The sequence below is a fragment of the Ascaphus truei genome, chromosome 1, assembly GCF_040206685.1.
Source record: "Ascaphus truei isolate aAscTru1 chromosome 1, aAscTru1.hap1, whole genome shotgun sequence".
NCBI lineage: Eukaryota > Metazoa > Chordata > Amphibia > Anura > Ascaphidae > Ascaphus > Ascaphus truei.
The window spans coordinates 77,233,933-77,258,243 of record NC_134483.1 but is presented as its reverse complement, the minus strand read 5'-3'; the positions used below and the strand labels follow the sequence as shown (position 1 = coordinate 77,258,243).

Genomic DNA, 24,311 nt, shown 5'->3' with positions numbered 1-24,311 from the left:
TATGGAACATACACTTCTTTTTTATTTTCTTGATCTAATATACACACACTTTAGGAAACTATAACTGTACAGGCATACCCCGGTTTAAGGACACTCACTTTAAGGACACTCACAAGTAAGTACATAATCGCCCAATAGGCAAACGGCAGCTCACGCATGCGCCTGTCAGCACGTCCTGAACAGCAATACCGGCTCCCTACCTGTACTGAAGCTGTGCGCAAGCGGGGAGACTATAGAGCCTGTTACACATGCGTTATTTACATCAGTTATGCACGTATATAACGATTGCAGTACAGTACATGCATCGATAAGTGTAAAAAGGTAGTGCTTCACTTTAAGTACATTTTCGCTTTACATACATGCTCTGGACCCATTGCGTACGTTAATGCGGGGTATGCCTGTAATAGGTATTAAATGGGATAAGAAAACAAATAATTTCCATACAACTAGCAATGCAGAGTCCAATGTTTTAAAGTTAATTTTGTTCACATACTGAACACTAAACATTTCAGCAAAACACGGATGACATTTTTTTTGGTTACCCTGTATTTTACTTAAACAGACCAGAACATTGGTTACAATCTCTGCAGTATTAATCCAGAACAGTGAATCCATTCCACACCAGTTCATTTACTGAATTAAAGTGATGTATTGTACTAATTACAATGGGGTTTTTTTAATCACTGTTATATCCATACATGTGTACTTTAATTCTGAGCATTAAATAACACCCCATAAAAGCTCGAGGGCAGAAAAAGCACTGCATCTTAAATTCCGTGCAGTATTCATTTGTGCGTGATCGCTTTACTAAACCTTCACAATACCGCTATACATTATGAAGAATTTATTGATGTGCTTTGTTAAAGTTTAGCTGTTGGACTGTAATTAATAAAAAAAACCTATTAGATATAAGTTAAAATTGCCTGTAGGCATTCGTATTAGGATGCACAATATGAGACCAGGGATTTCAAGGATGCAAAGACTCCAATTTTTTCAAACTTCTATTCGAATTCTATAGTTTGTCTTCACATGAACCAAACCTGCTCTTCTTTTGTATCTACAAAACTATCACTTCACATAAACATACTAAAATGACACACAAAACAAAATGTCAAAATTAAAAGTACCTGCAGCTGTTGCCTATCTCAATAAGCTTCAGCACATCTTCAACGCATTTGACCTCTCGTTCTTGTAATCCGACTACTTGAACTTGCTGCTTGCCATCCTCTAGGACTCTTAACTTAGTTTTCCGGTTCAACAAGTCAAAGACCTTGAAACAGTATGCTTAAATTAATGTACCAAAATTGCAAATTAATTGGATATGATCAAAATAACAAAAACAAGATTTACTATGAAGACACCAATAATATACTTAATGTTCAAATATAACTGATGATTAATATGTATAGTAATTTGTCATGGCTTGAAAAAACCCTTGTCAAGGAGAAGTGGGAAATTAGGAATTATTAGTTGTGCTGAAAAGACCAATTGCTGAAGGACTTCATCGGAAGTAGCGCCCCACAATGCCTTGCAAGGAGCAGTTATTGACAATTCTGCTTCCAATGCGGTCCTGCTACAAATGTTTTACCTGCACATTGGATTAAATGTAAAGATATATTTTTCAAGCTTGGTTATAATTGTGTATTAGAACAGAGCAGAGAATGTGTTGTTGTGTAAACAATCATTAATGTCTCCTGCAAACTACAGTAAATTAACTTAAATGAAAAAGCTAGCATCTTATCTTCTTTATGGGTAGTTTAGCACTATATGTAAATCAGCAAGTGAATCACAAATTGATTTTGCATTCCAGAGGTTAAAAAAAAAGGTGTATGATTCATCTTGACAAAGGTCCAAGTGTGGACCGAAACATGGATCCTTTCCTTTTTTTGTAGAAGACCTTTTTTTGTAGAAGACCTCTGGAGTGTCGAATAAAATTGTGATTCACATGATATACAAACTCCACCGTGTGTGTAGGTTTGGCTGGACGTGCAACCGTGGCAGATTATTCTTCAGTATCGCGAATGCTCCTATCTAAGGACATTACACGTACATCAGCGAGAACACAATTAGGGCATTCTATAAAAATATCTAAATTAAATGATGTGACATCAATAATTATTTTGCCTGGAATTCACGGATAAGGTGATTCACATATTGTATATTACAACATAAAGGAAATAACTTCCTTGTAAACCATATAATTAAGTGATCTTAGAATTACAAAAGACATCAGTGTTGCATCCATAACCTCACTGGTTTAGCAGAAAAGTCAGGGGCCATAAAGAGGAAACTAAGCATGGAAGTGCAACGGTAATCACATATAAACAAAGTGCAAAGCATGTTCAGTGTTATATTAACCAATATAGGGAAAGACATAAGAATAGGGACCCGAGTAAGCGGTTAACAATAATTGTGTCTCAGAAGATAATATTTGATGCCAGTGTGAATAGGGTTTTCACTACTCCAGGAAAACAATATTTATTTTGCCGCAGAGCTAGAAACATTTTTTTTCATCTTGAGTGAGTTCAAGGTAATAATATTAATATTTGCAACATCAACATAATTTGCAGAAAACTGAAGATGCAAGCCACCTGTGCTGAAGCAAGGATATCCTGAAAATCTGACTTCTTAGTGGCCCTTGAGGACTGAAGTTACCCAACCCCAATCTAGCCTAATGGGGCCATAGTAAAGGAAATAGTCTTCATTCTTTCCAGGTGGTGACCATTTTTTATTTTTGACCTAATTTATTAATAAACACATGAGGTCTGAAGTGCTGGGCTTACCCTGACAGCATGAATATAAAACATCTGATGGAGGGAAATAGCAGGTTTGTGCTGTTACAGGGGGAGCAGAAACCAGAGAGATTACAGAGGTGATATATTGTATAGTTCTAGGCACAAAATAGATTGTATACTATCGATTTATGGACTTCCTCTCCATGAATAATTCAACTCATCTTTAAAAGGGCAGCGATTCCTGCATGTTCTCTGTATACTGGACTCAATGTGAAAATGTAAAAATGAAACAAATAACAAAAAATGTATTAGGAAATGAGTTATACCATTTACTCACCTTCCCGCTGTAAATTTCAAAAAATGTAGCATATACTTGAAGTTCTAATTTTTTATAATTTGGTTTCTTTAGCATTTGAAAAACATCTCGTGCTGCCAAAAAACAGGTGACAAAAATATGGTCAAATAGGCAGCATAGAACCAGTTACACAAGAATGACACTAATCGCATTTTAAAACAAACGCGATTTTTAAAAACACACAAATACACACACCACACACAATTTGTATTTATTTTACTATCATGCCTTTTAAAATTACGGGTTACAATTTGTATAAAAGCAGACTCCGTGATATTGTGTAGTGTATGTACATACATAAACACATACATATATAACACGTGTGTGTATAAATATATACACATATACACACACATAGATGCTGCGATACAGAATAAAGGAAACATTAAAAGTTAATAAATCAAAGTATAATGTATATTATATGCAACTAGTGTGTACTAGCATTTGAAACTATAGTACACACTGTTTAAATATGCTATTGGGGTTATTCATGAAACTGCAACAGTGACGATAGGAGCACTAACCGCAGTTTCATGAATTACTATCCCCAGCACCAGGGCACTGGAAACTGTCTGCCGCGATCGCGCTGCAGGGGGGTCCATGCTTCAGGATCAGACGCCCTGCAGTTTTAATCCGTCCAGACCGCGATTGTCGCGGTCACAGGACCACAAGCTTACTCAGCAAGGCAAACAGTAAATCCTGCTATATCTGTACGACAGAAAAGTTATGTTGAGTGCAAATGTTCCCATATAATGTTAATCACTTGCTAAACAGATTCATAAACCTTTCCTACACTGTCCAAGTTCCAGATTTAGGGGCTTATTGACTTCAATGGGGAATTTTCGGACAATGGCCCACTTAGCGGATATATAATAAACCCCCTTGTAATGGAATGGGAATCAGGTATAAGTAATCCAGTCCAAAACTAAACGGATGTAAATTTGCACCCTTGCCAATTTTCAATTATTATTTTGATTGCAGTAGTTTTCCAACCTGCCACATCATGTTCACAGAACAATCAATGCATTTGAAAACATAGGTGAATACACCTTGCACATATATTGATTGTTCACCCCCAAAAAACATGGCCTGGATTACACCAAGAAAAGAACAGACAGCCTTTATATGCTTATACGTGCCACCTACATTTTGATAAATTGTCAGCTATACAATTTATTTGTTGGAAAAAACTTGTAAACCATTATGAGTGAGGACCAACATATAGATTACCTATGTTATTGGAATATTACCTGCTAGTGCATAAATTCCCTTTGAACAGTCTTGGTTCTTTCCAGAGAAGTCACCACCCATAGTCTTGAGTAATAAAAAATTTAAAAAAGAAGACATTATTTTTACTTGGCCTACGGCAAAAAAGACAACTGGAAGATTAGTTCAAGGGGAATTCCGTTAAAGTGAGAAGTATTTGATATTTTAACGAGAAAGCATGATTTTTGTTCTCCAGCCAGAAGACACTAAAACAGCCATGTACGAATTACAAATGTACATTTACACTCCTACAGGATAATGAAATAAAATTAATACGTGAGACATTTTAAGAGGATACCCAAGCATTAGAGAATGGCAGTTAATAAACGCGTAAAATGGCATGATAAACTATTTTAATTTCATCATTCATTTGGGAGTTATTGTCTAGATCTCTAGTGCGATGAAAGTAAATACAACTTTAGGCTACAGGATGGGTCACTTATGTAACTAAAAATTATACAAACTGCTTCCATCTTATAATTTTGATATCTTCACAAACGTCCTCTGAAAGTAATTGCATTCTCATTAGTGGTTGCTGTTTTGACTGGAAGTCTCCTATTTAAACAAGTTACTTCAAAAAAGTATACATACATGGGTTTTTCCACTTCCGGTTTGCCCATATGCAAAGCAAGTGGCCATTCCTCTTTCAAAGATGGTTTCTACTAGTGGTCGAGCTGTAAATCTAAAATGGAGAGAAAAAAAATGATGACTATCAGCATCACAATAAAAGTCTAGTGATAGTATAACAGAGAATATCTATTTATTCTAAAGTGTATTCCCCAACATTACATTAAAGTAGTATTGATACTCACGTCTGCGGGAGATTCTCCAACCTCCAACACAGGATATCGCACCAAGATACAGTACCACATTAACAGAGATTCAAGTCAATGGCAGTTAACACGAGATATCGGAGGTTGATGAATGCTGCCGCCTGACAGGTGCGTCAGAGTTAGTGTCTCACAAATTGCAGGCAGGCTGTATATCGCCTCTTTAACCTTGATAACAGGAGTGGAGACTATTGGTAATTTGCTCCCAAAAGCAAACCATGTTCAAGAACCCATACGCGATAGATTTATTTTGTACATGAGTTTTAGCAGCACATAAATGCCATCAGATATTATCCTTCAGCACTAGCAGCAAGCAAATACTGTACTACTGGTTATTTGAATAGAGACAAATTTGTGAGTAAGCGCTTGTTACAAAATACAACATTCAAAATGTATCTGAATGGAAACGACAGAAACATGCATTTTAGTTTTAAACATAGTTCAAAACGTATTGCATTTCTAGACCTGGAATTATAAGCTGAAAATAATATGGTTCAAACAAAATCATATTATAAAGAGGTCCAGGCTAATAATTATTTACTGGCAAGTAGTCATCACAATCCACAATGGGTGAAAAACATACCACACGGCCAATTTATCGGGCTAAAAAGGAATTGCTCCAACGAACAGATATATCTGGAACAAGCTGAAGAACTTAAAGAAAAAATTCTAGATAGAGAATATAATAGAACAGAATTAGATTGGACTTTAGAAGAAGTCAATAAAATGAACCGATCAAGTCTCCAGGAATACAAATGTAAAACAACAACAGAGATGAGTGGTGTTCCTTTCATCACTCAGTTTAGTAAATTGGCACCTCAAATCAGGAGAATATTTAATAGACATTGGGGAATCTTGAAGAGAGACTATCCTGAAAGAGATACTCCCAGAAAGACCTCAAGTATTCTTTAAGAAACCTGCAAATTTAAAGATGAAACTATCCTCAAGCTGTCCTTTAGGTACCAATAACATCTGTAATAAGATAAAAGGTTTCATACATGTGCCAATTGTTCTTCTTGTAAATATAGTATTGCCGCAAAAACGTTTCAATCAAATGCAACACAAAAGGAGTATAAGATACAATCCTATATCAACGGTTATAGTACTTTTGTGATATATCTACTTAAATGTCTTTGCGGACTGCAATATATCGGCAGGACTGGTAAGACTCTACAGAGAAGACTCTACGAACATGTTTATAATATAAAAAGAGAACTCACCACTCATAATGTTTCAAATCATTTCAAAATAAAACATAATAAAGACCCCAAAGGTTTGAAATGTGTAGCTATAGAATGCCCCACACCAAGTTGATGGGGAGGTGAGCGGATCAACCAAATTTCAAGACGAGAATCCTATTGAATATTCGAACTGAAATAGTTAATCCCCTTAGGGTTAAATGTTGAATTCGACATAGTGTCCTTTTTGAAAGAATGAATTCACCAGGAAGGTTTCTTAGTAATTTATCCATTGTTTCCATTAACTACTAACATCCATGTTATATGGGTAAGGGTCATCACCAATATAATTACCATCTTGTACTGGTTACTTATAATTTTTTGCGCCCCAGACTATAACCTTTATTATTGGGTCATAGTGTGGGTTCCAATGTCTGTAGTTTGATATTCCGACTCCCCCACAGCTATGAAGACACTGTCATTGGAGGACATCTGTGGTTAGTTTATGCAGTCAGCTCTTTTCAGAGCGGTGAGCAGACTGGCTATAGAACATCTTCCCAATGACACTTCATAGTCTCTTGCCCTACGTATAGAATTGTACACAGCACATTTATTGATGAGGAAGAAATTCAATATTTTGGATACACGGAGCAATTTAATCCAGTGTGAATCAAACTAATAATAATGTTATTATGAGTTTTGAGGTTGTCGTGTCATGTTGTTTATTTATATCAACAAAGTAGTTTCAATAATTCTAAATATCCTTGTTGTGATCTATCGAGTCCATTATTCCTTAAGCATGTAAATCATGCTGGAGGGTAGAAATAATAAATAATAATAAAAAAATAATAATACAATATATAAAAACAATAAATGTTAAATCTATCTAATATTCCATATAAAATTTATTTATTTTTATTTATTTATAAAATATTTTACCAGGAAGTAATACATTGAGAGTTACCTCTCGTTTTCAAGTATGTCCTGGGCACAGAGTTAAGACAAATAATACATGTTTACAAATACAGTTACATAATGAGCAGGATATACATTATATACAAGACATTGCATGCACAGTTAAAGATAATTTATATTATGGGCGTATGAAACAGTTACAGACCAGATTAAAATGTGCGACAGCCTTAGATTTGAAAGAATTTAGACTGGTGGTGGATGTAAGAGTATCTGGTAGGTTGTTCCAGTTTTGGGGTGCATGGTAAGAGAAGGAGGAGCGGCCGGATACTTTGTTGAGCCTTGGGACCATGTCCCAAGATAGCACACGGTGGTTGGAGTCTGATCTCAGGTGATAGGTGCTGCATGTGGTAGGGGTGAGGAGCTTGTTCAGATAGCTGGGTAGCTTGCCCATAAAGAATTTGAAGGCAAGACAGGAAAGGTGAACTAGAATATGGGTAAAGGTATATAATTGTATTTGCCATGTAAGATTTTTATGTATATATCAGTCCATTTTCCATGATCAATAGTTTTTGTGTATTTCTCATGTTTCCATTGTATATAGCATTGTTTTGATTAATTCACTTGTAATGCCAATCAGTGAACATGTCTATTATGTCTAATATGTCATTATTGAGTCATATATTCGAGTTTTTCCAAAGGTCCCATTGAATGTTTAATACTCTTCTCACTTACTATGTAAATCAATTCATGATTTAAATGAACTTTAAATGAACTTCCAATGAACATTAATATGACAATTGCAGCGAATTGGTATTAGGTATAAAGAACAGCCAGTACAGATCAGCTGTAGTTCCCCTGATGAAGAGACACATGGTCTTGAAATGGGTAGGACTTCTTTGTGACCCTCCAAGGACCCTGTAGCAGAGTTCCATAGCAGTGACATCATCAGCAGCAGCAGTTGGGCAGGCAGCCGGACAGGGAGAAACCCACCATCTGACGGCCATATCATAGCAGAGAGGATCTATAGAGGAGGCAATCCTAGGACGCCAGCCTCTGCCCATTGCTGAACGCCGCCACACGCCGCTGACATCACTGCAAGTGGAGGGACAGCCAGGGGAGAACGCTCTCAAAGTGGTTCATACTTACAGGCAGTGGTTGACAAATCACCAAAAAATCTACTCGCCACACAAAAAAAATCTACTTGCCACCTAGTACCAAACGTGTGCTGCTTGCGCCAATATTTACTCGCCCGGGGGTTAAATCCACTCACCCGGGGCGAGCAAATGTATAGGTTTGTCGAACACTGCTTACAGGCACAAGTCCTCAGAACCGACCGTGAGTAGGATTCCAGTTTTTACTATTACTTGGTGAAGTCGATTCCAATAGGATCTTTTTGGGCTATTACTATCAGGCTCATTTCTTAGCTATGTTGCATAAGCTAAATTTTATTTTATGTTAATAAATTGTATCCTCTGGGAGCTTTTCTATTGCCAAACTGCACTGGTTAGCATTTGTTTAAACAGAGTTATAGATATCTCCATTAGTGTCAAAGGTAACGGCATCATTGGTGTTTTGCATGTTTTTTCTCGTCATCCATATACTGCTATGATTTTGTGAGACCTCGACAAGAAACGTTTGGACACTAGAAATTGGTGAAGTACACCTGGAACCATCTACGGGTTTGGTTGGTTTTATAGACTCTTCTTTATGATTGTCATCATTGGTGCCATATAGGTCATTTGCATACCGGTTATTTGAAACCAGAAAACGGAAAAGTCAATTCATGCAACCGCCTACTTATTTCCCTGGGTGGAGGTTATGAGGGTGTGTAGAGGATAAGTGTCCAATTTTAACCTTCAAAACAGTATTCAAGGCTTTTACTGTAATTATTTTTAATTAAGGCTAGAAATATTTAACTATGATCAGAAAATGTACAGGTTATCCATCAACAGGATTTCTTTGAAATGGATTATAGCTCAATATCTTTCTGACAAGCACAGCTAAAAAGCTAAAAGTTAAGCCTGTTTCAAACCTCTATCTTAACATTTATTGTAGTTTTCCCATGTCACCTATTTATTAAGCCAGGTTTTGCTTCAGGCTCCAGTGACCAACGGTATTGTCTTGGGAGTTATGTGACCATGGCAGCAGTAACGCAGCAACATAAACCTACCTTTTTATTTTGCTGAAGTTGCGTAAGCCTGTTTGTGTACAAAGGATGTCATATTCAATAAGTAGGAGTATACAAGAATACACTGAACAATAACGGCAAAATACATTTAAAATGTTAAAAAAAAAAACATCAGCAAGGCATTACATTTACGACTTGGTGTTCCTGCTGCTTCTCACATTGACTGAGGACTGTAAATTCATTGGAGACATAGTTAGGTGCCTTTAAAAAGATGAACTTAAGTGCCCAGGCAGCAGAAAAAGCAGATATTTCACAAGGAATTGGATGAGTTAATGAAGTTTTCTTGAGCCCAATATAGGAGATAGCTTTCCATAGATGTACATACCTGTAAACCATTTCATTTGGTGCAGTTTCATCAAAGGCATAATCAAAACGAAAGGTTTGGTTTTCTAGGTATCTGGTAAGATCCACTTTTTGTTTAGGCTCATGTACCATTACTACATCTTTACTAGGAATTGTAATTACATCAAGGTCTTTCATTGTGTTTTCTGGAAAAGAAAATGTATTCACATTCTCAATTTTTTTTCTTAAGATCAAAACATACGATGTAATTGTAGCAAACTTAACATTACACTTTTTGGGTACTTTAAATGTCAGGATCTAGATATATTGGGTCCACTAGAACAACTTAAACGATTTCAAGTGCAGTAAGGTTTAGCATAGGCATTTAAGGGACTGGGACCTATAGTATGACTAGGTTTCCAACACAGTATTAATACACTTTGGGCTTTAATGTTTGAATCAAATCAATTGCAACATCCAATTAACTGCGACGATTCTTACCTTTTTTATTAAGTGGACGTTTTCTTACACATACACATATTCGGTGCTCATCAATCTGTAACAAATGTATTCATAAACATTATTTGTGTGTAAAGCTTTGTGTAAATTATTTGTGTGCATATGTGCTGCATTCACACAGTACAAGCCCTTAAATACATGAACACGTACAGAACATTACAAATTAATGAGCTGCAGATCCTTCCAATGCTGAAGTTATTAAGAAGTCGTCAAATTAAGCTCACTTACTAAATCTGATGTTGTTAGCGGCCGATAATCCAAACTGCTTCTGAAATCTTTGATCATACACATAATTTCATAATTTGGGATTGTGGCATCAACATCCTAGAAATTGAAGAGTGGAAAAAATTAGCATGTGTAAACAAAGGCATCAAACATATCATTATATGTAGCCTAGTCTCCTGGGACGACTGATTTCCTGGCCTCATAACAATGTAAGTCCCCTTTAATATGTGGGTAGTGTTAGCAGTAGACTATGCTGAGTATGTTATATTGTTCATTGTGCATGTTCAATAAAGTTCAGGACTAGCCTGTGTTTGTAAGGGGGTCTATGACAGTGAAAAGGCCGGTTTACAAGCCACTCTTCAGAGTGTGCAGACACTGAAGATATGTCATCCAGTGTACACTATGTATCCAGCTGTTCAATAAACCTCAGTCATACCAACACCTGGTGTAGTATTTTAAGCATGGCTATAGATCACAGAAGTGCCCAAGAGGTGCATCCTGAAACCTTAAGATCCTCTTGGACTGGAGGTGCTGACACATAGAGAAACACTGTGAGCCTGTCCTGATGTCCTCCCCACAACATCGCTGAGATCTCCTGCCTCCTGTTTACCAACCAGGTATGAAACAGCAGCCACAGAATACACCAGTAGCAAGACCATTTCCCAAAGGGTGGGGTAAAGAGGGCAACATATACTGTATATTACCCAAGAAAAAACAGCAATATACAGGTCTTTACACATCAAACCCCCAATGTTAATCGGTGTTTGACATTATATAAATATATATTTGACTAGCTAATATACCTGGCGTTGCCCGGGATGTAATGTTGTCGCTCCCCGTCTCTCTCCACTCCCTTCCCCCCTCTTCACAGCTCTGCCCCCCCTCCCCCCCCCCTTTCAGAGCTGCGCTCCCCCCTCCCCAGCAGCGAGAGGGTGATTGTTATTCGGCGATTTGTGAGGGCTGCTGAGCGGAGGCGCGGTGGAGTGTAGTCGGGCATTGGCTGCAAAGCGGAGACGGTGAGCGTGATGTTCTAGGGCAGCGGTGCGCAATCTGTGGGGCGCGACCCCCAGGGGGGGCGCGAGACTGCCGACGGGGGGCGCGGGGTTTACAGAGGCCCCGCGTGCTTCCCGAAGGCACTTAAATTAAGTGCCGGGGGAGCTGCAGGGCCTCTGTAAACCATACTTACCCGTGGCTCCGGCGGCTTCCTCCCGGCGTCGCCATGGCAACGCGGCGTCAAAATGACGCTGCGAGGTCATGTGACGTCACGTTGCTATGGCAACGTGACGTCATTACGCCGGTGCGAGGGTAAGTTGGGGTTGGGGGGCGCGGGAGTGAAGGGACAGCCGGCAGGGGGGCGCAGGGAAAAAAGTTTGCGCCCCCCTGTTCTAGGGTATACTTTGTAGGGGTAAGCGGGGACATAGAGGAGCGGACGGGAAGGTGGGGTGCAAAGCGGAGGCGTGATAGCGGAGCAGCCGGGAAGGCGGCCATTTTGAGACAGTAAGCGGGGAGCGACTGTATATAGCAGTGTCGGCGAGAGGAGCCGGGGTGGGGTGTAGTCGGCCATTTGTCAGGTCTGCTGAACGGAGGCACGGTGGGATCTGCACTGTGGAGGTTGTGATTTGTGAGGGGTGTAGAGCGGTGGCGTGGACGGGTAAGAGGGGGGGGGTGGACAGCAGAGGCGGTTATATTGATGGTGTGCGATGTTGAAGGAGGTAGAGAGGTGGAGAGAGAGTTTGAAAGTGAGGTGTGTGATGATTGAGCAGGTGGAGTTGTAGTAAAGGGCGCAGGGAGAGAGAGGGTTGGAAAGTGCGTTAGACTTATCAAGGTCGGTGGGTGAGTCAGCAGGGGTGATCCTGGGGGGATAGGGCGAGTCCGCAGGGAGAGAGTGTCAGAGGCTATGGTGAGGGCTCAGTTTAGGCCTCAGAGTCTCGGGTGACAGTCTCAGGGGGTATGGTGAGTCTGCAGGGGTGAGAGTCTGTGGCAGTATGTGTGTGTGTGTCACAGTGGAGTAGGTGTCTGTGATGTCAGCGTACCTCGTGGCCAATGAGAGACGTTGGGGGGGGCGGACCGACGGACCAATGAGATTCCTCACATCTACTAACAATCAAACACTTGATTTTTATATATATAGATAAAGCAGATCAGGTTACAAACCTGGGCTCTTTTCTCTCGTAGTTCTTGCTGTTGCAACCTTCTTCTTTCACGTTTTTCCTGCAACTTTTCCACTTCCTTCACACAGTTAGACTTTCTCCGTGCTTATGTGAACGGGAAATGTTTGAGGTTATAAACATATGAAGATAGATTTACAAGCTTTTGCTTTCATAAATTTTAAATTGTTCTAACTATTTCTGCATAAGCAGAGTTTATGGGGCAATTAACATTATGTAACAAAGTCTGTGTTCATTGTTATTAGTTTCATAATGCTTTTCACTAGAGTATTCTTTAATCCATTTAAAAACAAGAAGCAACCACATTTATGTATAGATAAGTAAGCAAAATTTTGGGCACAAGTTCGCCATTAAGAAAATATGCCCAAACAAGCAATTTATGCAAATGTATGCGAGTAGCTCAATCTTAGGCCTCGGCCAGGTAGGGAACGGGCGCGCTGGTGCTCATGCGCTGCGCCCTGCTCGGCCGGGCGATTCATGGCCGGTTAGGTGCGCGGCCATGACGTCATGGAGCTGGTTTGCCCTCATTGGGCGAACCGCTGACGTGACGCGTTTGCGAGCAGCAAATTCAAATTTGCTTGCTCGGCAAGCAGCTAAGCGCCGAGCAGGCGCGCCCGCTTGCTCACCCTGGCCACACACATTGTCGCAATGTGTCTCATCGAGGCGAGCGTGAGCCTGCCCGCCCGCTCAGCGTCACCCTGGACGAGGCCTAACTCAATTCAATCATGACACTGCTACCATTAGGAAGTGGTAAAGAAATCTAGTAGATGGTTTAATGGGCTATAAAAAATACTGCACGCATAAGGCCTGGATATTATTCAAATCCCTATTACGTTTCAATCTGTGCTGCACTTCATAGGCCCAAAGGCAAAACTGGTTACTCTACTACAAACTTCAAATAACTGAGCAAGTAACATTAACGTTTTAAAGGCCCATCACTCAGGACTCTTAAATGTACTATATACATAGATTATATTTTAATTCAAACGTTAAATATATGTTAACAAAAAAAAAAACTCAACATGACAAGAATAATGCATAAGGCTTCTATGTTTTGTGATGGTCAGTAAACTGACATGACTGCAAATTGAGTTGCCTTTTTTAGGTAGCTGAACAGATCATGTTTAAGATCAAAGAAGCCCAGGAATCAGGATTAAGCAAGTGCAGCACATATCGGCTAGTGGTCACAGAAAAGTAAGAACAAATGGACCAATAGGGAACGAAAGATCATGTTTCCCGCTAAAAAAGAAATTTCTACTTTTCCAAGGAAAAAAGGAGTGACATTTCCATTTTTACAATGATTTGGGTTTTTAAAGCAAACGTGTTATATTGTTACATTGCATGTAAAATGTTTTTCTGGGACCTAAATGTAAATTAAAATGGACAGGTAAGCATGATAAATGGCTGGTTATGATTGGTTGAATTATGTAATACAAGTTGCACATTCTCTAGGAAATATTTGACTCCATGAAGTTTTGCCTAACACTGTTCTCCATCAATGCAGGAATAGCTTTAATTTGTTGTGTGACACTGGATAAAAAGAACTGTTACAGATTAAGATGACTGAGAAAAGAAAATTAACTAACAAATTAAAGATCTTGTATACTTTTCATATATTATTTGCAGTAGGTAAATCCACTATGGTTATGAAGGAAAAAATAAAACCTAACATGAAGATTAAAAACACAAATCAAAAGAAAAAGTTAACAGATACAAATGTTAATTATACTCAGAGTTTGGTTAAAACTCTGCTCTCTTTAACCACACAGGTGTTAGAGCTTGCTCATATACCAATTGATCTGCTGTTAGTATAAATAAAAATGATGATCGCCTTCAATCAAACTGCATGTGATACTTCAGACAGTAAACGGGTATATATACTGGCTGTAAAAAGTGTAACTTTTAGGCTTTTTGTCAATTCATGAAAGAAAAACCTTCTGTAGGAACAGATTCATCTATACGGTTATAAACTAACAGTAAAAGGACTATCAATATGAACCTTTACAAATAATGCATAATGCATAAATAAAAGCCTTGTATACCAACACAGAAAAATATTCAAATAAGTGTTTTCTCATTTCGAAATGTGTGATAACGAATTGTACATATAACATGAAGGAATCCTAAACATATGGTTACATACAAGGTAGGCCAAAGTCCTTTTTTCCAGGTTGATCTGGAGATATATCTGAAACACTACCATTCTGCTGCGCAGCGGCCGACTGATCTGGAGGCTGGATTGGTCGCGCACGGGCTGAACCGACTGCTGCAAGTGGAATAAAAAATGTATATTGTATGTCGATCTTTATTTATATAGCGCCATCTATGTACATAGTGCTTCACAGCAGTAAAACACGTGTGACAAAATATAACACAATGTGGATGCTTACATAAAAGTAACATTAAGTGGGGGGGGAAGTCCCTGCTCCGAAGAGTTTACAATCTTAGTGTTGCGTATGAAGAACGTACAGAGACAGTAGGACAGTATTCTGGTAAGTGCATCTGCAAGAGCCAAGGTTGATGTATGAGGTGTATAGTATCAGCCACGCAGCTATTCATACATTTCATTAATGTTCTGTTTTAAGATTGGCCTATTAAGCCATGTTTATTAAAAAGTAAAAAGTTGTTGTTTAGTGAAAATATATACAGTCCCAAAGGTATTTTAAACACTGCTGTATTTCTCACACTTAAAAGGTTAGGGCTGGTAAGGGTAGTACATTTAACTATCCTCTCCCATGTATGTTATGTCAGTGTGCACCACATAAAAGCCTACTGTAAAGTAAGGCAAAGAAGGTTGGGCAGCCATGTTGGTCCTTTCTGCCATGTAATAAATGATACATTTTATTGATATGTTGATATGTTACAAACCTTCGAACCTCTCGGTGTCCTGAGGCTCGAAAGCTTGAACATATCAACAAATAAAAAGTTATCATACCACCTACTCCCTCTCCCTTCTTTGTTATTTCTGTAAATTATAGGTTAAAGCTGTACAATTCCGGGCATTATTGAAATTCCTGCTCTCAGATTGGTTAGAATTCCGGGCATTATTCATTCAGTAATGGCCGAAATTTTTGGCAGCTTGCCAAGTTTTTATTTATAGCCAATCAGCTTTTCCTTTGTCAGAATAGATATGGAACAGGACAGGGAATTGGTCAGGAGGCAGCAGTCAGTCAGTGACTCCTCCCCCTCCCTCCGTGAACAGAGCTCCACGGACACAGTGAGAGGAGGGAGTGTATTTGTATCTGCAAAGTAAGTGTCTGTCTGCAGAGTTTGTTTGTAGCTGCAGTTTGTCTGTCGTGTGTGTGTGTAGCTGCAGAGTTTGTGTGTAGACCTTGTGTGTGTGAAGCTGTTGTGGTGTGTGACGCTGTTGTGGTGTGTGTGTGAAGCTGTTTGGTGTGAAGCTGTTGTGGTGTGTGTAGAGCTGCAGTATGGTGTGTGTGTGTGTGTGTGTGTAGGTATATGTAGGTATATATGTGTGTAGGTATACATATACACACACACACACACACAGAGTTAAGTTATGGTGAGTAAAAAAAGTGACAAAAACCCTCCACAGCAAAGCATATAGCAAATGCAAATATACTGTATGCTCATTTGCATGTCTTAGGCAGGTCTGCAACCCCGCCTTTCACCATTATCACCCAGCACACAGCACACAGCACTTCCACTGCAGCAAGGGATTCTGGGAAATGACATGCAAATGAGCACACAGTGCCACTTTTTGCTTCAAAAACCATTTTATACATGGTTAACCAACCCCACACGGATGAGACCCATTAAGGTCAAAACAGCTGTCTGTGGGTGGGTTTTCTGGCTATGCATCTTAACCCTGGCTGTGCTCAAAGCTGTGACCATGCAGCAAGCTTAAGCCTATAGGAAACCATGTATAAAATGGTTTTTGAAGCAAAAAGTGGCACTGTGTGCTCATTTGCATGTCATTTCCCAGAATCCCTTGCTGCAGTGGAAGTGCTGGGTGATAATGGTGAAAGGCGGGGTTGCAGACCTGCCTAAGACATGCAAATGAGCATACAGTATATTTGCATTTGATATATATATATATATACACACACACACACACACACACACACACACACACACACACACAGTAATATATATATATATATATATACATATATATATATATGGTGTGTGTGTGTATACACACACACAGAGGGGGCAGCAGTGTGTGAATATAGATAGCTGCAATGTATATAGGTGCTTTAATGTATTTACCATTTTAATTAAAAAAAATCTATATAACTATACAAAAGTGTCTTATTTACAAAAAAAAAAAAACCTACATTTAGCCTATATTAGTAATAATCCCTTCAGAACAGGGCATTACTGGCCAATAATGCCCTGGCTGGGTTATTAAAGTCCCTCGGTTACGCCTCGGGCCTTCAACACGTCCAGACAGGGCATTATTGGCCAGTAATGCCCTGTTCTTCAGGGATTGTTACGTAATTATAGGCTAAAGTTGTTAAATTCTGGGCATTATTGAAATCCCTGTACCCTGATTGGTTACAATTCTGGGCATTATCCACTCAGTCATGGCCTGAAATTTTTGGCACTCTGCCAAGTTTTTCAGCCAATCAGCTTTGAGTTCTTATACACACACAGAGTGATAGCAGCTCACAGACAGGGGAGGTGATTGGACAGGCGGCAGCAGCAAGGCATAGACTACTCCCCAACCCTGCCTGCAGAGAGCTCCGCACAGGAGAGTGAGGAGAAAGGGGGGTCTGGCATCTGTCTAATGTGTTTTTGTGGGTCTAGAGGGGGCAGCAGTGTTTTGTTGGAGAGTGTGTTTTGTGGGTATAGAGGGCGCTGCAGTGTGTTTATGGGTGGAAGACGGCTGCAGTGTGTTTTGTTGGTGTGTGCGTCTGCAGTGTGTTCTGTGGGTGTAGAGGGGGGCAGCAGTCTGTTTTTTTTTGTTGGTATGCGTGTGTCTTCAGTGTGTGTTTTGTGGTTGTAGAGGGTAGAGGACAGCTGCAGAGTGTTGGTGGTGTGTGTCTTCAGTGTTTGGGTTTATTGGGGGGGGGATGTTGTGTTTGTGTTGTGTGTAGAGTGTCTTCAGTGTGTGTAGAGGGGGGGCTGCAGTGTGTGTGTGTGTGTGTGTGTGTGTGTGTGTGTGTGTGTGTGTGTGTGTGTGTGTGTGTGTGTGTGTGTGTGTGTGTGTGTGTGTGTGTGTGTGTGTGTGTGATAGAGTGGGTTGTAGCATGTGTGTATAGAGGGGGGCTGCAGAATGTGTGTATGAAGAGGGAGGGCTGTGTGTATGTACAGTACAATTTCATTTTAATAAAAACGTGCAGCAAAATAATGTAGACGATCATGCTGATAAAAGATCAATATGACTACAAAAGTGCATCTTTTTTTATAAAATGTAAAAAAAAAAAAATTATATATATAGCAACTGTAAATATTACTGTATGTTCATTTGCATGTCTTAGACAGGTCTGCAACCCTGTCTTTCCCCATTATCGCCCAGCATACAGCGCTTCCACTGCAGCAAGGGATTCTGGGAAATGACATGCAAATGAGCACTCAGTGCCACCTTTTGTCTCAAGCTCGTATTAGACAAGCAAATCCTCAAGCCAATGCATGCTGTTTTAAACACAGCTTTTAGACAGAGGCTGGGATGAGATGCAAAGCCATTGAACCCACTCACAGACATATTTCAACCTTGATGGGTATCATCAGTGTGAGGTTGGTTGTAATGGCTAAGCTGGTTTGAGACTAGACTAGGTATTCACCACAATTATTAAGGATATATATATATTATATATATATATATATATATATATATATATATATATATATATATATATATATATATATATATATAAAAATAAACCTACAGTTAGCCTATAATAGTAATAATCCCATATGAACAGGGCATTATTGGCCAATAATGCCCTGTTCTTCAAGGATTAGAATTTCAAATAGTGTCATCTTGTCTGTGAAGTGAATATGGTCATTTGCATGAAGATGCTAACATGCCGCTATATCAATAAGGCTGACACATGTGCCACTCCATTCACTGATGAGATTATTATTATTGTTGTTGTTGTATACTGTAGGTCAGTGTTGAATACTTCCTTACATCTATCAAAGGTAAAGCATGCAGTAATAACATGTTCACAGTCTAGTTGCATATGTGAAACCATTTGATTAGTCTCATTACAGTAGAAATTAATGTGAAGCCTGATAGTTCCAGAACATAATATTGCTGGGCCAACGTTAAAAAGACCATTTACTTTCTTAGACAAAATAAATGAACAGCTTACCTCTATTATCCTTTGCAGGAGTTTCGTTCTTAACAGGAGCTACAGTCCGTCGATTCTATAAGGAAAAAAAGAGCTATGTTTTGTCTTATTCAACTGTAAACATAGCTTTATAAATAACTGTGAATCCCAATGTTGCTTAAAGCTGCAGTTCAGGCAATATCCTGCATGTGTTTTTTTTTTTTAATAAATCAGTTCTGTAGTAAGAAAAAATACTTTTAGCATTTTCTGTTTTAAAAAAAAACAACTTTGAAAGACCAATGTTCTTGTATTCTATTTTAACAAGCATGCTTGTTCCTATAGCAACGATTTACATTCCCCAGATTTAAAGATGTCGCCAAACTTTGACGATCAATAGACGGAGAACGAATTGACCGGCAGCTATGCAGTTCTTTAGGTAAGTAGAGATTGCCCACATGAAACTATTGAAGTAAAAAAAACAAAAAACGGGAGCTTGAACTGCAGCTTTAAGGAGACTATGAGCATTTCAAATAAGATTCTGCAAAAGCATTTTTTGACACATTGAGCAAAACTAAAAATGAGGCAAGTGCTTAAACAGACGGCCTAGTTAAAAACATTTAGATTTAGTGTGCTCATTTCACATATAAAAAGTGAGATTCATAGCCTTCTAAAAAAATTATATATAATTGAACAAGGTAACTAGAAGATGCTTGAGAAAAAATACTAATTAAAAAAACAAAAAACAATATATATATATATATATATATATATACATATATATATAAATACAACTGTATGCTCATCTGCATGCATGCATGCATGCATGCATGTGTATATATATATATATATATATATATATATATATATATATATATATAAAATCAGTGTTTACAGGAGTTACTAAATATGTATTGGGGCATTGAGAACTTGTATTTTAATATATACAACCAAAACATACGTGTTTAAGAACGCCTAATTGAAAACGTAGCTGTGAAACAAGGAATGTGATGGTATATAACTATATACTATCAGCATTATGGTTTCTTGGAGGAAAGACTTTTCTTTTGCAAAAGAGTGACATTGCTTTTATTTTTTACTTAAAGTTTGAGGAGACTTCATTATTTGGTTTTGATTGCTTTTGCCAATATAAACGTTTAACAAATATCTGTCAATACCAGTCTAGGAAAGCAAAGTGACTCTGTATAACTGATTGGTAACGTATTAATATTTGTGTGCAATCTGCCACCTTAAAAAGAACAGAGTATGCAGAAAATGACATGTTTAAATACTTTTTTTTTAAAAATACATTCATTTGAAGTATTTTTCTTTATCATGGGCCCAAAATATTGATTCTGGAATATAAAGCACCTATTGTCCTACAGACACATATCTGATATTATTGCTTGATGTCTGACTAGGACGTAATTATTCGTTTTTTAGTTCAAGAACAACTTTATGCACATACAGAACCTTGGGGAGTTTCTTCAGTGTTTTTATACCTCCAGAAATGAAGATATGAAGTGGCCTCCAATACTACACACAGCAGGTGTCTGGTATCAATATTTATAAATCAGATCTTATCCCCATGACACGTCATTTCTATACACAATGCAAGATAGTGTATGATAATATATGCAACTCACAGTTTAACACATGCAATGAATGTGAAAAACATTTACATTTATGTGAAGCCTTCAATGCTTCCACTCCTAGAAAGATATACTTACCTTTACAATTTTGTTTACTTTCGTAGTAGGTGTGGGGGGAGGTGGCATTTCAGGACTGGGCTCAATTTCTTCATCAGCAGCCAAGTCGGGGTTAAGTGAAAATATGCTTTCCAAGTCGATCTGAATGGGGGGAATATAAAGAGCAAATCCGATGCACGTTTCACTTCTTAAAAGTCACAAAATCAGGGGAAAAAAAATCATTCTTGATATAGCAGCAAAGAGAAAATTATTCTTAAATTAAATACTGCAGACACGTTTCATGCTTGGGAAACAGTAGTTCACTTTAGGACGCAAAATTTTCCCTAAAAATAAAATGGATTAGGCAAGTATAACAAATAAGAGAAACTATACCAAACGAAAAGCAGCGTCTTAGTTTTTGAGGAGGTTGTCAGGACGGGTGAGGGGCAGTTTCTAATGATTCTGAGGTTGCAATTGCATTTTAGTTCAGTCTCCAAAAACAAGCAGCTTCATGTGGTTGTAATGGTGCAATTACATTTTTTTTTAAAAGTACTTTACAGTATATTGTAAAATGTTATGGGAATAAAAGGTGAAATGTTGCTTTAAACGCCCCATAAAATGTCACTTAATGCTATTAGGCTTTCGTGTTAATAAGATCCTGCTCTTTAACGTTATATGCCTTAAAAAGACAATTAAATACAGGGAATATAAATGATGAGATATTCCACTTATATATTACTTAATTTGTAGATATAGTGATTTTCATAGCCAAGAACATCAAGCATGGGCATCCGCAGGAGGGGGCGAGGGGGGGCGCTTGCCCCCCCCCCCCTGGATCCACGGCCGCCAACAGCGGGGGACAGAGGGCACTGGCATGACAGGATTTAGCGCGCTCACGATGTGCAAGGAAGAGCGCGCGTCTCTGCAAAAAAAAAAAAAAACCTCCCTTGTCTCCTGATTGGCTGGCGCGCGTGTTGGCACGCTGCCAGGATATTTTTTTTGTGTGTGTGTGTGTGTGAGATCAGGGGGGGCGGGAATGAATGTGAGGAGGGCAGATTCAGGGAGTGGGTTTGAGTCAGAGAGGGATAATTGATGGAGGGGGGAGAGTGAGGAGACAGGGGGTGTAATAGAGGAAGTGAGGAAGAGAGGGGTGAGGGGGGAGAGTGAATGAAGAAGAGAGGGGGTAAGAAAGAGATGGGGCTACACCATGGGACTATCTGCATTAGAGTGGCACCAGACAAGGTGTGTGTGTGTGTGTGTGTGTGTGTGTGTGTGTGTGTGTGTGTGTGTGTGTGTGTGTGTGTGTGTGTGTGTGTGTGTGTGTGTGTGTGTGTGTGTGTGTGTGTGTGTGAGAGAGAGAGTGTGAGAGAGAGTGTGAGAGTGTCAGAGTGAGAGAGGGATTCTGAAGGGGAGGGAGTCTGAGGGGGGGGGAGTCTGAGGGGGAGAGAGTCTGAGGGGGGCGAGAGTCTGAGGGGGGCGAGAGTCTGAGGGGGCGAGAGTCTGAGGGGGAGAGAGTCTGAGGGGGAGAGAGTCTGAGGGGGAGAGAGTCTGAGGGGGAGAGAGTCTGAGGGGGAGAGAGTCTGAGGGGGAGAGAGTCTGAGGGGGAGAGAGTCTGAGGGGGAGAGAGTCTGAGGGGGGCGAGAGTCTGAGGGGGGCGAGAGTCTGAGGGGGGCGAGAGTCTGAGGGGGGCGAGAGTCTGAGGGGGGCGAGAGTCTGAGGGGGGCGAGAGTCTGAGGGGGCGAGAGTCTGAGGGGGCGAGAGTCTGAGGGAGTCTGAGGGGGAGAGAGTCTGAGGGGGAGAGAGTCTGAGGGAGTCTGAGGGGGAGAGAGTCTGAGGGGGAGAGAGTCTGAGAGAGTCTGAAGGGGAGAGAGGCTGAGAGAGTCTGAGGGGGGGGAGTCTGAGAGAGTCTGAGAGGGAGAGGGGAGAGTCTGAGAGAGTCTGGTCTGAGAGAGAGAGAGTGAGAGTGGGATTCTGAAGGGGAGGGAGTCTGAGGGGGGGAGTCTGAGGGGGAGAGAGTCTGAGGGGGAGAGAGTCTGAGGGGGAGAGAGTCTGAGGGGGAGAGAGTCTGAGAGAGTCTGAGGGGGAGAGAGTCTGAGGGGGAGAGAGTCTGAGAGAGTCTGAAGGGGAGTGTGTGTGTGTGTGTGTGTGTGTGTGTGTGTGTGTGTGTGTGTGTGTGTGTGTGTGTGTGTGTGTGTGTGTGTGTGTGTGTGTGTGTGTGTGTGAGAGATCAGGGGGGGAGGGAATGAATGTGAGGAGGGCGGATTCAGTGAGTGGGTTTGAGTCAGAGGGGGATAATTGATGGAGGGGGGAGAGTGAGGAGACAGGGGGTGTAATAGAGGAAGTGAGGGGTGAGGGGGGAGAGTGAATGAAGAAGAGAGGGGGTAAGAAAGAGATGGGGCTACACCATGGGACTATCTGCATTAGAGTGGCACCAGACAAGGGGTGTGTGTGTGTGTGTGTGTGTGTGTGTGTGTGTGTGTGTGTGTGTGTGTGTGTGTGTGTGTGTGTGTGTGTGTGTGTGTGTGTGTGTGTGAGTGTGAGTGTCTGAGAGTGAGAGAGAGTGAGAGAGAGTGTGAGAGTGAGAGGGATTCTGAAGGGGAGGGAGTCAGAGAGGGGGAGTCTGAGAGAGTCAGAGGGGGCGAGAGTCAGAGGGGGCGAGAGTCAGAGGGGGCGAGAGTCAGAGGGGGCGAGAGTCAGAGGGGGCGAGAGTCAGAGGGGGCGAGAGTCAGAGGGGGCGAGAGTCAGAGGGGGCGAGAGTCAGAGGGGGCGAGAGTCAGAGGGGGCGAGAGTCAGAGGGGGCGAGAGTCAGAGGGGGCGAGAGTCTGAGGGGGCGAGAGTCTGAGGGGGCGAGAGTCTGAGGGGGCGAGAGTCTGAGGGGGCGAGAGTCTGAGGGGGCGAGAGTCTGAGGGGGCGAGAGTCTGAGAGAGTCTTAAGGGGAGAGAGGCTGAGAGAGTCTGAGGGGGGGGAAGTCTGAGAGAGTCTGAGAGGGATTGTCTGAGAGGTAGAGTCTGAGAGGGAGAGGGGAGAGTCTGAGAGGGTCTGGTCTGAGAGAGAGAGTGAGAGTGGGATTCTGAAGGGGAGGGAGTCTGAGGGGGAGAACGTCTGAGAGAGTCTGAGGGGGAGAGAGTCTGAGGGGGAGAGAGTCTGAGGGGGAGAGAGTCTGAGGGGGAGAGAGTCTGAGGGGGAGAGAGTCTGAGGGGGAGAGAGTCTGAGAGAGTCTGAGGGGGAGAGAGTCTGAGAGAGTCTGAAGGGGAGAGAGGCTGAGAGAGTCTGAGGGGGGGGAAGTCTGAGAGAGTCTGAGAGGGAGAGTCTGAGAGGGAGAGTCTGAGAGGGAGAGTCTGAGAGGGAGAGTCTGAGGGGGAGAGAGTGTCTGAGGGGGGGGGGGGCTGAGAGAGTCTGAGAGGGAGAGTCTGAGAGGGAGAGTCTGAGAGGGAGGGTGTGTGTGTGTTTGTGTCTGTCTGTCTGTGAATGAATACAGACACCAACCCACAGTCAGTCAGTCACCCACCCCGTCACACACCCCCCACACCCACTCTCTCTGTCTAGTTAAAATTATGCCCCCCCCTGAAAACATTTCTGCGGACGCCCATGACATCAAGGCATCAAAAGCACTGTAAAGCCAACCTTTTGGAAACTAGACTTTGGCATTAATTAAAATCTTTGTAAAATTGATAGGTGGCAAAGAGTGTGCATCTCTTTCATACAACAAATACAAGATAATAT

At 40.7% G+C, this 24,311-nt stretch overlaps 1 protein-coding gene across 5 annotated transcripts in view; it reads right to left on the bottom strand.

Moving 5' to 3' along the window:
* The window catches only part of KIF2A (kinesin family member 2A), an 80,070-nt gene that overhangs the window by 13,193 nt on the left and 42,566 nt on the right, over positions 1 to 24,311 (bottom strand). For 3 of the 5 annotated variants that reach the window (XM_075589810.1, XM_075589793.1, XM_075589820.1), the window contains 11 exons: positions 20,631 to 20,750; positions 18,946 to 19,000; positions 14,805 to 14,927; positions 12,648 to 12,748; positions 10,497 to 10,592; positions 10,251 to 10,305; positions 9,793 to 9,955; positions 4,948 to 5,038; positions 4,341 to 4,404; positions 3,073 to 3,164; positions 1,128 to 1,270 (listed from right to left, as the gene is read on the bottom strand). In XM_075589810.1, the coding sequence (XP_075445925.1) occupies positions 1,128 to 1,270; positions 3,073 to 3,164; positions 4,341 to 4,404; positions 4,948 to 5,038; positions 9,793 to 9,955; positions 10,251 to 10,305; positions 10,497 to 10,592; positions 12,648 to 12,748; positions 14,805 to 14,927; positions 18,946 to 19,000; positions 20,631 to 20,750 (1,103 nt within the window). The remainder of the gene's footprint in view (positions 1 to 1,127; positions 1,271 to 3,072; positions 3,165 to 4,340; positions 4,405 to 4,947; positions 5,039 to 9,792; positions 9,956 to 10,250; positions 10,306 to 10,496; positions 10,593 to 12,647; positions 12,749 to 14,804; positions 14,928 to 18,945; positions 19,001 to 20,630; positions 20,751 to 24,311) is intronic. The other 2 variants (XM_075589801.1, XM_075589828.1) reach the window with 1 other exon arrangement.